The 14,229-nt window shown below is 39.7% G+C and overlaps 1 protein-coding gene across 7 annotated transcripts in view; it reads right to left on the minus strand.

The window, feature by feature from the left end:
• Window positions 1–14,229, minus strand: part of ranbp2 (RAN binding protein 2) — a 92,469-nt gene that overhangs the window by 64,307 nt on the left and 13,933 nt on the right. For all 7 annotated transcript variants that reach the window (XM_065293097.1, XM_065293101.1, XM_065293106.1 and 4 more), the window contains exons 6-12: window positions 13,097–13,239; window positions 12,709–12,904; window positions 12,284–12,584; window positions 12,018–12,199; window positions 2,712–2,893; window positions 2,494–2,617; window positions 2,061–2,222 (exon numbers count right to left, since the gene is read on the minus strand). In XM_065293097.1, the coding sequence (XP_065149169.1) occupies window positions 2,061–2,222; window positions 2,494–2,617; window positions 2,712–2,893; window positions 12,018–12,199; window positions 12,284–12,584; window positions 12,709–12,904; window positions 13,097–13,239 (1,290 nt within the window). The remainder of the gene's footprint in view (window positions 1–2,060; window positions 2,223–2,493; window positions 2,618–2,711; window positions 2,894–12,017; window positions 12,200–12,283; window positions 12,585–12,708; window positions 12,905–13,096; window positions 13,240–14,229) is intronic.

The following is a 14,229-nucleotide window of genomic DNA, read 5'->3' on the forward strand; positions in this document are numbered from 1 at the left end:
ATCTTAAGAGATACTCCACTTTTTTTGAAAATATGCTCATCTTACAGCTCCCCTTAAGTTAAACATTTGATTTTTATCAAAATCCATTCAGCCGATCTCCGGGTCTGGCGGTACCACTTTTAGCATAGCTTAGCACAATCCGTTGAATCCGATTAGACCATTAACATCGCGCAAAAAAATTACCAAAGAGTTTTAATATTTTTCCTATTTAAAACTTGACTCTTCTGTTGTTACATCGTATACGAAGACTGATGGGAAATTAAAAGTTGTGATTTTTAGGCAGATAGGCTAGGAACTATACTTTCAAACTAGCGTAATAATCAGGGACTTTGCTGCTGTAAGGGGCTAATCACACCAAAAGCGCTTTAAATGCTTGGAAACGTTTAATAAAAAAAAAGAGCAGTGTGACGCGGCTTTTTATATTGCTAGGCAACCACCGAGTCAGCTGTCTTGTCAATCAAATATTGAAGTGTGAGCACTCTTTTGCTGTTAACTGTCATATTAGCAGAAACTTTAAAAAGAGGACGCTTGCTCTGACCTTGTTTGAGGGTGAGAGGTGCACAAACATACAAGAGAGAGTGAGCAAGTGGAGTCCCGTTCTTCAAACCAACTGTAAAGTTTCCTCACCACAACGTAAGGCCCGCCTCTCCCCTCATTCGATAGGACAATGGAAAGACGCGAATGACATCGGGCGCTTTCCGCTCTCAGCATTCCTTCAAAGGTGCGTGCTGCGGCCGGCGGCAAAAAACGTAAGGCGCTCAGCGCCCATAAACAGCCCGCAAACGCTCCCTACCCATAGAATATCATTCAAAAAAGGCGCCTGCAACTGCCAAAAACGCTTTTGGTGTGAATGGCCCCTAACATGGCTGCAGCAGGTGTAGAGATATTACACACTGCCCGAAAATAGTCCCCTTCCATTGAAAATTACTACGGGCACTATTTTCGGCTGCTGCATAATATCATTGCGCCTCCTGCAGCCATGTTACAGCAGCAAAGAAGAGTCAAGTTTTAAATAGAAAAAATATAGAAACTCTTTGGTTATTTTTCTGCACGATGCTAATGGTCTAATCAGATTCAATGGATTGTGCTAAGCTATGCTAAAAGTGGTAGACACCTCATATTAAGACAGAGCATTATCAGTAATTTATTATATAAACTTACAATATTTTTTTATGAAGAATTTCATCTGTTAATAATAAAGGCACTCTGGTCCTTCACCACGTGGACACTTTAAAAAGCCTTAAAAGAAAGGTTTTAAATGTTGCTAAGCAATGTAGTTTATGGAGTTGTTTATTGTTGATCATTTTAATTAAACTTTAAAATGACATTTTAATGCAGACGACGGCCTACATTTCTCTAAACTCAGTTTCTGTTTAATGACTTTTTGTATTTAACTTAATAATGCATGGTCTTGTGTAACCACTCAATCGTTTGTGTTAAATTCAGACCGTCTTTAAATGTTTCAGCTCTAAAACACAACAAAATAGAAGTGCAATATTTTTGTCATGCAAACTCAAACAAATGAAATTGTGTTTTGATGTGCGTGCCTATATTTGAAATAAATTTGCATGAATTTTAAAAGCAAAACACTTTACTAACATAAGTTAATTCAAGGACTCATTTATGGCATGGACGGAGAAAGAGCATGATGTAGCAGTTCACACATCAAGTTCACACAGGACCTCACACCACCCTTGTGATGGCTCTGTTAGTGCACTGAACTAGTATTAAAAAAATCTCCAGTTCGAGCCACACCTAGGACAGGTGGCCTTTCTGTGTGGAGTTTGCATGCTCTCCCGGTGGGTTTACTCCGGTTTTTCCCAAAAAACAAGCAAGTTAGGCAAATTGAAGATGCCAAATTGTCCCTCCCACAACCTGCGTATGGATCAACTTGTCTGACTGAAACTTGTGTATGGATTAACTGGTTCTCGCCATGAATATAGCCGTAGATGCTGGAATGGCGTAAAGAAATAAAGGAAGAAGAAGGAGGAGTATTCAAAAACATCCCTTAAAATAAAAGAATAACCAAACTTGCATGCAGGTTCAATAGTCTCACTCACCTGTATGTCTTTACTTTGGAAGTGTGGGAACATGGGCTCCAGAGGCTCCGGGATGCCCCGTCTCCTTTTGATTTTCTCAAGCAGGGGAAGCACAACTTTCCAGTAGTGCACACTACGGCCAGTATACTCTTTCTGATCATAGTAAGAGTTCGTCCTTTCACCCTGTTAACACAAAACATTATGTAGTAACCAGAAAACAAACAAAACAGATTCAAATGTAATATGCAAGTTTCTTTACAGTAGCCAAATTCAAACATTATTAACCAACAACCCATTATAATAGACAAATGGTCAGTGTGTAAATAAATACATTAACCTTTTTTTAATATAAAAACCAAACAATTTAAACCAGAAGCAATAGATTTTGTTGAGTGTGTCAAAACGTTAGGGTAAATCAGAACAGAAAGAAAAACGTTGTAACTATTTTATTTACCATGTGTGTTAGATGCTGAGCCCAGTGTATGAGCAGCGCTGGTTGAAGACCGTGTTTCTCTCCAGCACGCAGCGTGCTCAGACCATGCTGAACAACCAGTCGTAGTTTAGCTGACATACCTGGCCTAGATTGAATAAACGGAGCTGGATTTAAGATACTGTTGGAGGTACGTATGGGGTAGGTGATGTCACGTGACAATGACTGTGTGATAAACTCACTCTGCTTTATTGTGAATCAGACTGTAGACGGCGTCCCACCATTGTCTCTGTTTCTCTGATGACAGCAGCTTCATGATGTGCATGGGCAAACATCTGGGCTCATGTGATTGAGAACTTGCATTGATCTTTGCAGTCTCTTGCATTTGAGTGTGACTTGTAAACACAACACCACACAAAAACACCTGAAAGAACACACCGCAAAAACATTAATATTTTTATATGGTCTCAATGCCATTTATGTATACCTAAACCTGAGAAAGATTTTAAATTTGACTGAAGTCACCTTCAGGCATGTGATTGGCTAAGGACAAAAAAGCAGGAAAATATATTGAGACCCCCCCACACACACGCCAATCAAACTGGTGGCAGATCTATAAGGATAGTAAAGCAGGACCAATAACAACTTCTTTGAACAAAAAACAAATTTTAATTTATTTTACAGCTAGATGTGCAACATGCAACTTTTTTGTACAGTATGACACATAACAACTTATTTGGTGGATGTGTAACAGTGGGAATCAAAAGCAAGTGTCTTGTCCACTGCTCCATCACCGCCTCTCTCTATAACAACAATCATGACAAAAAATATGTTTTAACTTATTTTTGTTTTACATTTTTACCCAACTTTAACAGCTAAATGTGAAACATGCAAATGTTCATGTCAAAATAAGGCCTATTTTGCAGACATCCATATAAAATGTAGGCAATGGCTTATAAAAAACGAATAAATCTAACAAAGATTTTTTTTTTTCATATCCACTTAGGTTTCTCAGCTTGCACTCTAGCATTTGTGTGATCCAGGTAACGTGAGCTTTGTATAAAAAATGGTTATCATTCGCATGGCTACTTTTACTTTTAATACTTTACATACATTTCCAAGCCTGTACTTTGATACTTTTACTTGAGTAAAGAAGTTAAATCAGTACTTCTACTTTTACCAGAGTATTTTTTTAATACAAATATCTGTAAAAATGTGCTACACAGGACCTTTAGTTATAATAAAGTGTCTTAAAGGTCTCTTTTTCTAATTTTAGACCCCTGTAGATGAGTAACTTTGTTAGCTGTTAAACATAAACACTAGAAGGTTGACACTAATAAATAAAAGCAATTGTACAAAAAAGTACAGGTGCTATTTATTTTAATTTAAACTGGTCAACCTTCAAACTTTAAAAACACAAAACCTTTGAAACAAACGATGATACAGAGGCCGTTTCTCAATCCTAAGTCTGCAGCCTACGGAGGTCGCATTTCTAAGCTGCATACGTCATCAAGACTCATCAAGATTCACAATATTAACAATTATAAATTTTACTTTATTCTTAGTTAATAGTAATTGTTGTAATATGTTTATGACTTTGGAATGTAATGCTCAGTTAGGTTAAACCAGGCTCGATGACGTATGCAGCCTATGAGACCTCTGGAGGCTGCAGCCTTCCGATTGAGAAACGTTCAGAGGTAACTTATTTCCTTGCCTTTTTTCGGAACCAATATTGTTGCATCGTCTCTCTCTCAGTCGCCACCAGGATTTTCTGCAATGGTGCTCGTTTTTCCTCTCATTTCTGTGAAAATTGCCGCTCCAAAACCACTAAGTAAACCGACGTGTATATTGCTGCTTTGTTCGCGTCACGCGAGTGACAGCCAAATGTCGCAAATGAGGAGAAGATAGGAGAGAAACGATCGGGTCTGATTGGTGAATGAATAGGGTTTGATTTTACACTGTGTAAGTGTAAGCAAGTTTGACAACATAAGATCTGGATTGTTTTAATGTAAATACGTGAATACAGCATCTGAATCGAGATCGTGATTCCTTTTTCGATAGACACAAGCAATAATACATACCCAGATCATCCGATCTGGAAATGTTCTTTTTACGATACCACTGTAGCGCGAGGGCGACTGAGGTGCACTGCAGGACCCCTCGCAGGGAGCTTGATTGATCTGACCAATACAATCATACTTAGCCATCCGCCATTTGCGAACGGTCGGAAACACGTCCTTTTTGATACTTGGAAAGGAAAGAAAATGCATCTCTTTGTCATCTGACGTGCCGCCGGTGTGGCCCTGTTGCGCCGGACCCGATTGTGGTTCGGTCCCGGGTTACCATGGTGACGGCTGTGAGATACCGCCCTCCTTTTTTTTTACGTATCTGCATGATTCACGTAGGTCACATTTTCAGGTCGGAAAATCTGGAATTCCGGATTAATCCGGAAAAATCACATCCCTGCACCTTACAATTTTAAGGATTTTTCATTCCCAAATGTATGGGGCATTCTAGGGACCTTGATATTTGGCACACATGGACAATTTTTTATAAACCCTGGCTCATGCCCGCTTCCACACCCTACCGCCTTAACTAGGTCATCAAAAAAAAAAATCTGCACAAAAGGCCGTCAAGTGCATCTTGGAGAATAGCGCGGACGGGCTTCACACCGCGAGCGGGCACGTGCACCACCCAGCCAAATGAGAGAAAGATGTGGTCCGTCACTATCTGTAAGGATAACTAATAGCCAGTTGATAAAACATCTCAGAGAATAGCGTGTACAATTCTTGCAAATTTAAAGTAAGTTAGCAGGTGATTTTTGTTGTTTGAGCAACCTGCTAGCTAGGCCCAATTATCGCACTTAAAGTAATAGTCTACCCTTTTGCCATATTAAACTATGTTATTACCTCAACTTAGACGAATTAATACATATCTATCTTTTTTCAATGTGTGCACTGTACAGCGCGTCATGAATGTGTTAGCATTTAGCCTAGACCTATTCATTCCTATGGTACCAAACAGGGAAGCCACCAAACACTTCGTGTTTTCCCTATTTAAAGACTGTTACAAGAGGAGTTATACTAGTAATAGGGGTGGCACGGTCCATGAAAAAAATCTGAACCGTTCGGTTCGCTTGTCTCGGTTCGGAGCGCGTGTGTGCCGCACGGTTCAACGGTTCATGGCATGCCCAATGTAGTCTCATGCCCTGTATGTGACCTCAGATAGCGTGTTTCTCTTTCGCGCAAAAGAAGAGGTGACTGGTTTGGAGTATTAAAGAGTAACTAAACCCTAAACCAACTTTTTTTAGTTAATGATCTGTAAGAATGATGCTTTATTAGTGCTGTTCATTGATTTTAGTAAGTTTTTTGCCATTTGGATATAAAGTGTTTCAATACTGCAATATATGGTGTAAAAACGTCTGAGTGCTGCCCTCTTCAGGTTGAACGGTGGCTACTGCAGTTGAATTTTCCTATTGGGTATTGGGTCCAAAAAATGACTCGTGACGTAAGCAGGTTTAAGCTCACCACGCCCTTGTTACGATCTCACCACACACTTGATACGAGCTTAGTTCGTCCCCTCTATCTCCGTTGGGATCTTCCCACTTTTCTTGCATTTTTCAAATATTGCCAGTGGGCGGAGTCAGGCTCTGACCAGGGGTTTAGTTACGCTTTAAGTACTGCATTTTATGTTACGTGTAGAAATGGCAAGTGGGAGAGAAAAGGAAGTCTGCCCGCAGTTGGAGGATGCGCCAGCGTCGTATAAGTTTGGGGTGTGGAAACATATTTTTATTTCATGTTACTTATGATGACTGCTGAAATAAAACAATAGATTGAACTGCAGTCTATGGGTTGAATGTGCTCGAACAACCACAGGAGACCGCCTTCTCTCCGACCATTTATCTAATCTGAGGTACTGAACACAATGTTTTACGTCTTTTCGTATTTAGCGCTATTTTTAGCCTTTCATTGATACAATTTTGATGGAGATTAGATGCAGAGCGATCTTTAAAACATGCACGGACATACAGCTGTTTGCCCTAGGGCAATACTATAAGTTGCGGAAGAGCGCCACCTGGTGGATAATAGCGGTACTGCAGATTGACAAGATATCTCGTCAATGGCGGGAAAAAGTTAAAAAGGCTACAAGGACGAAGACAAACTGTTTTCTGAAATACAAGATTTGAAATATTAACTGAAGTCACAGATAAGAAAACGCCACTCGACGTTGAGGGCAAAGCACAATTAGTTTTCACCACGGGCAAAATTTTGCCAATACAAAGCCTACAGGACCACCGACCACAATGTTTGCTCTGCTCTTTTTGATGCTGTGTGTTTAACAGACAAAAAAAATTTGGATTAATTTTCCATGCAAGCCAACTGTTTCTGCTCATCTCCACACTGGATATACTCACCATTTAATAGTGGTTCAATGGGTCACATACAATGTTTTTCCAGATACAGATTGGATAATTTTTCTGATCAGAAAAATATGGGCACGGAGCCCATATTTTTTTGCAATTCTCTTCACTGCACATGCAATCTATATCACTTTTAAATCTCACATAACACACTCTGTTTTTTTGCATTTCTGATGTTAATCTGGAGTACCTTTAGAGTAGTATGACATCCTTTATATCTCTGAAGAGTCTTTAGTTTAATCAGATTTATAAAAGAAAGATTAGCTTTACCAATTCTTTCTGATAACGTATGAAAAAATGAAGGAGTTACTACCGCAGGATAATTGAATTGAATTATATAAAGTGTAATATAATACTAGTCAAGATAGCCCGACGAGTAGGGTGGAGATGCATTTTGTTTTGGGAGCCCTAAGCGAGCATTCCCTGGACTTGTCTGATCGCAAAATCGGCTGATCAAAACTAGCATTTCCGAAACTTTCTGGGTTAATTCATCTTTAAGGTTCAATCTTAAATTTCCAAAATGTTTCCAGGTTATTCTTGAATGGATTTAAGCAATCACTATATTGACTTTCATTGGATATAAAGTGTTTCAATACTGCAATGTATGGTGTAAAAACGTCTGAGTGCTGGCCTCTTCAGGTTGAACGGTGGCTACTGCAGTTGAATTTTCCTATTGGGTATTGGGTCTAATAAATGACTCGTGACGTAAGCAGGTTTAAGCTCACCACGCCCAAGACAGCTTGCCCACTGAAGTTGAGTCTGGTCAGTACTTGGATGGGAGACCTCCTGGGAAAACCAGGTTGCTGCTAGTAGTGGTGTTAGTGAGACCAGCAGGGGGTGCTCACCCTGTGGTCTGTGTGGGTCCTAACACCCCAGTATAGTGATGGGGACACTATACTGTCAAAATAAGCACCATCCTTCAGATGAGACATTAAACCGAGGTCCTGACTCTCTGTGGTCATTAAAAATCCCAGGATGTCCTTCGAAAAGAGTAGGGGTGTGCCCCGGCACCCTGGCCAAACTTGCCCATTGGCCTACTAATCATCCCCATATATACTAATTGGCTATATCACTCTCTCTCCTCTCCACTAATAAGCTGGTGTGTGGTGGGCGTTATGGCTGCCATCACATCATCCAGGTGGATGCTGCACATTGGTGGTGGTGGTTGAGGAGATTCCCCCGTTCATATGTAAAGCGCTTTGAGTATTTAGAAAAGCGCTATATAAATGTGGAATTATTTATACATTTATAAATAAAGGAATTATTATTATTTTAATAATATGTGAAAATATATTAATAAATAGCCTAAGAGAAAGTGACCCTAAAACTTTTGAATGGTAGTAGGCAGTGTTGGGGAAAGTTACTTTTAAAAGTAATGGATTACAATATTAAGTTACTCCCAAGAAAAGTAACTAATTGCGTTACTTAGTTACTTTTCATGGAAAGTTATGCTTAGGGGTGTGATGGTCATTATATAACCGTGAGACCGACGGTTATAGTTGAACACCGTCATTAGAACTCTATAACCGCCAAAACCGTGTTAAAATATTTTGTATCATAAAGAATGTTTAAATACTAATTAAAAACAACTGTTAACAGTCTGTGTTACACGCCCCCTCACGTTCTCATGCAGTGAAAAATACAAAGCGGGGCAGACACTGGCAACGCGCTGACATACAGGACAGACCAGGTTACTTTTCGGTTACTTTTGAGATTTAACATATTAAACAAAGTCACACCTTTCAAATCATCTCTTCCTTCTAGTTAATTTATAGCATCAAATAAACATGAATGACCATGAGAAGGAATGTTGTTTTAACCGCAGAAAGGCGTCAGTACACTCCGCTTTTCAAGTTCAAATCCTCCCATGCTAATCTACTAACTCTCTTGAACGCACATTCACTGCTAGTTGTCTTGCTGTTAATTTTAAAGAAACGTAGAGCAAGTAGCTAATCAGTGTCTAGTTTATTCAAACGCCGGGTGAGCACTGTGCAGCGCGTCTGCGGAGAGCGTTTGCTGCGCATGGCCATTGTGCTTTTACACCGGCTGCGTTTAATAACAATCTCAAGTTCACATTTCTTTCTTTTACCTGCATTTATGAGCAAAACCTCTTCTATACACTTTTAATCCACATTGTTTTCGTGCTGTTCTGGTCCGTGTAATGACAGATATATAGACACAATTACAGACATAAAAAGCCCAATGCACAAATCTGTTTCTCTGAAGATTATTAAGATAGATGATAGAGGATTAATTTATGCTGGGCAGAGAGTGACAGCGCAGTCTTCTGGCAACAGTGTGTTGTTTTAAATATTTCATTGCTTTCTGTTAAATTGTTCAAAGTTATTACTGTTTATAACACACTTGGCATCACATTCATGATTTTATGGTAAAATGACACTTTCCCGTCAATCCACGAGCATTTAAACGAGCAAAACGCCCCCTACCGACGGTTATGTGACGAACCGTCACATTTGACTCACGTCATAACCGTCATCACCAATTCTGAAACCGGCACACCCCTAGTTATGCTTACATTACTTTGCCTTACTTTTTCTCGCCTGAAGCTTGAACTCTTTCAGGCTTTGCAGGTGTTTTTTTAAGACTGAAAAGTTCTGCATTCAGAAATTGCATATTTCAACACAAAGATGTTGAGCGCTGGCCTGCCATCTCAGTATTTTTACTCAAACTGTTCCCACACAGGGATGTACGTATAGAGTGCATAATGCAGTGTTTCCCATACATAGGCTCTACTTGGGCGCTGCGCCCAGGTAAATTGCGACCTGCCCAGGAAAAAAAAAATCACTTTACGAATATCCGTATTTTCTGAACTCGACTGGATGACCCGTGTTTTGTTGAGAGAGAGAACGAGAGAGAGAGAGAGAGAGAGAGAGAGAGAGAGAGAGAGAGAACGAGAGAGAGAGAGAGAGAGAGAGAGAGAGAGAGAGAGAGAGAGAGAGAGAGAGAGAGAGAGAGAGAGGTGTTGAGAGAGAAAGAGAAAGCGAGAGAGAAAGAGAGAGGTGGGGGTCGGGTGACCGTGAAGATGATGTACGCGTCATAAACTCATCATACATCCAGCACGGCAAACTGGATCAACAGCAGCACATACGGAGCAGCCAGGGAACTACACTGCGACCAAAATGGTCGCATTTGCTTATAGCATCCAAGTTGGCTTCATTTTGCGTGCAAGCACGTTGTGTCTCTCCGGTTGAGTGTCCGTTCACGTGCTGTCTTTTCTGTTTCTCAATGAATTTGGGTGCGACGCGAAGCAAGCTCAGTGTCACATTGTATCCTTTCATGTTTCTGAACTTGAGCAGAGTTTTACCATTAGAGGTCTTTCTTCACTGAGGACGCGGGACCCGTACGGTTCCGGGTTTATATTTTAAATGGTCACCCGAGTCCATCGGAGAACGGCCGCGAGCGCTACCGCGCTAAAGCTCGAGTGCTGTTTCAGACCATGCGCAGCTTCATTTTCTTTATCCCATTTTTTTATAATCTTATTATTAATAGACCATATCTTTACTAAAATCTAAACAGTTTGCACAGAGATAGTAGCAAAAAGCAGTGCTGAACGAGCAAAGCTCTAGCTGACTCAGGATATAAAAAACGCAAAGCTGTAATGTAAAGTCTGTCATCGGGACAGCAAGTAGACTTTTAAATCTGAAATAATTAGTGGATTAAGCTTTTTTTAATCGGCAAAAGAGAAATAGAAAGCAGAAGCAGTAAAAGTGTCTAATATAAATTATTACCATTATAACATCAGTCACATTTATAATCTATAGACCTGCACTGTCTATTAATAGGCTATACATAGTATTGTATATATTGAGTTTGATAAAAGGGGTCATCAAATTACTTCATATATCAGTGCAAAAACATTAAGTGTTTTCGTGGTGCTTTGACAAACAGTGTCAGCTTTGTTTATGGCAAAGAAAGTTTGGGGTGGTTAGATTAATGAACTATAATGTGAAATTAATATTAATGTTTTATAAATCAAAGTATTGTGTTGTGTCACACATTATTAGTTCTTTGTCACATGTATAGTAGACCATTTTTTGTCGGTGGATAATAATGATTGCCCTTTTCACCAGCTACCACCACAAGTAAATTTCAGATCTATGGGAAACACTGATAATGTGACTACGTTTTGTTTAATTCAGTACATTTTTTATCTAATTAATTAAATAAAAAAGTAACTTGCATTACTATTTTAAAAAAGTAACTCAAATATTAATGTGAATTGTGTACATTTAAAAAGTAATGCGTTACTTTACTCGTTACTTCAGAAAAGAAATATTATTGTGTAATGCACGTTACTCGTAATGCGTTACCCCCAACACTGGTAGTAGGTAATTTAATGTTACCCAAGAGAGTTAGACAGAAAAATGTATATTAACTCTTTCCCCGCCATTGACGAGATATCTCGTCAATTAAGAGAAAAGGCTTCCCCGCCAATGACGATATTTTCTGTCTTTCCGCAATACCGCTATTATCCACCAGGTGGCGCCCTTCCGCAACTTTTAAAACTCGGAAGTATTGCCCTATGGCAAGCGGCTGCATGTCCGTGTCTGTTATAAAGATCGCTCTGAATGGGATCTCTATGAAAAGTCCGTCACAAAAATGGAATTATCTCTGCTTTTTGCTCAAAATGTGGTGTTTTTGCAGAAACCTACCCATATTCAAAAGCTGATTACAAAAGAACCACTTAAGGTAGGATGAAACGTTTTTTTTTTTTTTGAAAGCAGAGGGTCTGTTCTTTCATTTGGTATATTGTATGTTTATTTATTTAAAGAAGAACATTTTCTGGAAGGCATTAAACTTTGGTGAAAATCATGAAAAACGCTGGCGCTGGCTGGCAACTTTTTTTTTAAATGCTGCCGGTGAAAGAGTTAAAGCTTGTAATTATAATTGCATAGCAAGCTACATAACGATATACAAGATACTAGCATACTACATTGCATACATATTATACTCCTGACGAGAAAAAAATGGATTTAGCTTGTACTGCACCAATTGAGTCATTTTGGAACAAATGTGTCAATTTGATTTGCACTTAATGAATCATTTGCAAAAAGAGCAAGTACGAATGTAGGAAATAATGTTTTTGATCTCAAAAGCAAGTGCATACCTCCAGGTCCAGCAGACAAAGAGATTCGGGGGTGTTGATGTCCAGTTTGGAGGTCTCAAGTGTAAGACGTGGAAACAGTGGTTTGATCCAGTCCTGCAGAGACACCCTGTGACCCATCAGAGCCCACTGCAGGCCCAGCCATGTCAGGTGCTGAAGAGCCCCGCCGTGCAACAACACTGAATCTACAACAACAAAAGCTCTGCTCATTCACCATCACACAACACAACTGTTTACTGAGCATAAACACTAAACTCTCATTATATTACCATTGTCCCACTTTTGAAGATCTGTGATGCCCGGCACCTGTGCGCTGATGTTGTGAATATCATCGTTGCTGATAAAAGACAGGTGTTCCTGTGCCAGTGAACCGAAGAGCTTCTCGAGGAGATCGTTCTGCCAGCTCTTATTCCTGAACATTTTTATTACTTCATTCACAAGATGTGCAGTGTCCTGGCTTAAATTCAACAGCATGTGACCCGCCTGGCTTTGACGATCAGAGGCTAACAACTCCAAAGGATGATGGGTCTCATGGTCACTTTTAAAACCCTTCGTTTTGGGTCTTGGAGCCTGAAGCAGAGATGGTAAATTAGGGACTGTGGCCAAATGCCTTCATATTTTCATTTATAAATAAAATTGAATTAATTTGGAAGAATAAAGGGGAGAAAGAATAAAGCCAAATACTCCGGTGTACCTGACAGGAAATGAGATAACACAACGCTGCTAGATTGCGCACGCCCCTCCACTGCAGCAGTTTTTCATGAAACATCTTCATCAGCAGGGTCCCAGCGTACAGGTACAAGTGAGCTCTCATCTCTGTGAACACCTCTGACAGCTCATCCACAGTGTTTGTGGCCGTATTCTTCAAAGACTGCATTTCACGATCAAAACTGCAAACACAAAGATGGGACTTTACATTTCATATTTGTAGGTTTTATTTTGGTAGCCTCATAGTTGGTCTAATGATTGAAAAGCATCAGATGGTCTTCTGAGGTGTTTTAAATAAGGTCTTAAGCTTTTTTACTTCTGTCAACATTAGTTAGTGTAATGTTGCAATCGACATTTCTTTATGAGTAACTTACATGCAGAGAGCATCAGCGCTCTCCTGACTGTTCTTCACTCCCAGCGTGAGTCTCAGCAGATTGCAGTGTGCCAGCAAAAGCTCTTTCTGAAACTTACGGGACGCCTGCTTGTTATTTGATACACTCGGTTGCCGAAGATATTCCTGAAAGAGAGGATACCAGTGTGAAATCACACCGCCTTAGTTTCCTGTACATGGACTTTTACCCGCAGCTCCATACTTATAACCGAATCACAGCCGTGACGATATTGACTATAAAATTACTGTTTGTGTTAACCTGTTTCTACACCGGACCGGTGCAACAATACAAAAGATAACCAAATCTATTACAATGCATCTAAACCTGGTGTAATGGGTTTGCACCACATACAATGTAGACAGAATTATTTGAATGGGTTCAATTGTCCGGTATAAAAGCAGTGTTAAAATGCGTTATTATATTACAACAAAGAAGAGGGCTGGTTAAAAAAAAAAGACATTCACATTCATGTACTTGGAAACATAAATTATTATGCAGGATTGATAAATGTGGGTATTTTATTTTTGTGATTTTTTATTAGCCAAAATATTTTACCCCATAATAGATATCAACGCAGACTATAACATGCATTTGCTTACAAGGGGCAAATACACAGAAATTAAACAGCCGATTGACACTAGATGTGCAAATCGTGAATTGAAGCATTAAAGCGCCACACAGATCCAAAATCGAAACTGACCTGTATTGCAGTGTGTCATGTAGCTGTCCATCAATGTAAACAATGTGCAAAGTAGTTTAACCAAAAAGTGCACGATTAATAAAGTTATTCGCTTCTAAAGAAGGGAGTCAACTCTGAATCGCTGAAACGAGTCGTTATACAGATTGGATCTCCTGCCTGACTTTTTCCACGTCACACAAACGCTTCCAAGTCACACAAGATAATAATCTCGGCCTACAGCCTTGCCCGCGGGAGAAACGAAAACTATGACCTGCTCACAGCTAGTTAGTGTGTAAACATCATATCACGCTGTGTTTTCAGTTTGTGTTGTTTTCACTACCAAAGGAGACTTTTTCAAGGAGGGATATTACAGGGAGCTACACTGCGACCAAAATGGTCGCATATGCGACCTTTTGAACTGCCGTTGCGACCCTAA

Source organism: Paramisgurnus dabryanus, chromosome 15, assembly GCF_030506205.2.
Source record: "Paramisgurnus dabryanus chromosome 15, PD_genome_1.1, whole genome shotgun sequence".
NCBI lineage: Eukaryota > Metazoa > Chordata > Actinopteri > Cypriniformes > Cobitidae > Paramisgurnus > Paramisgurnus dabryanus.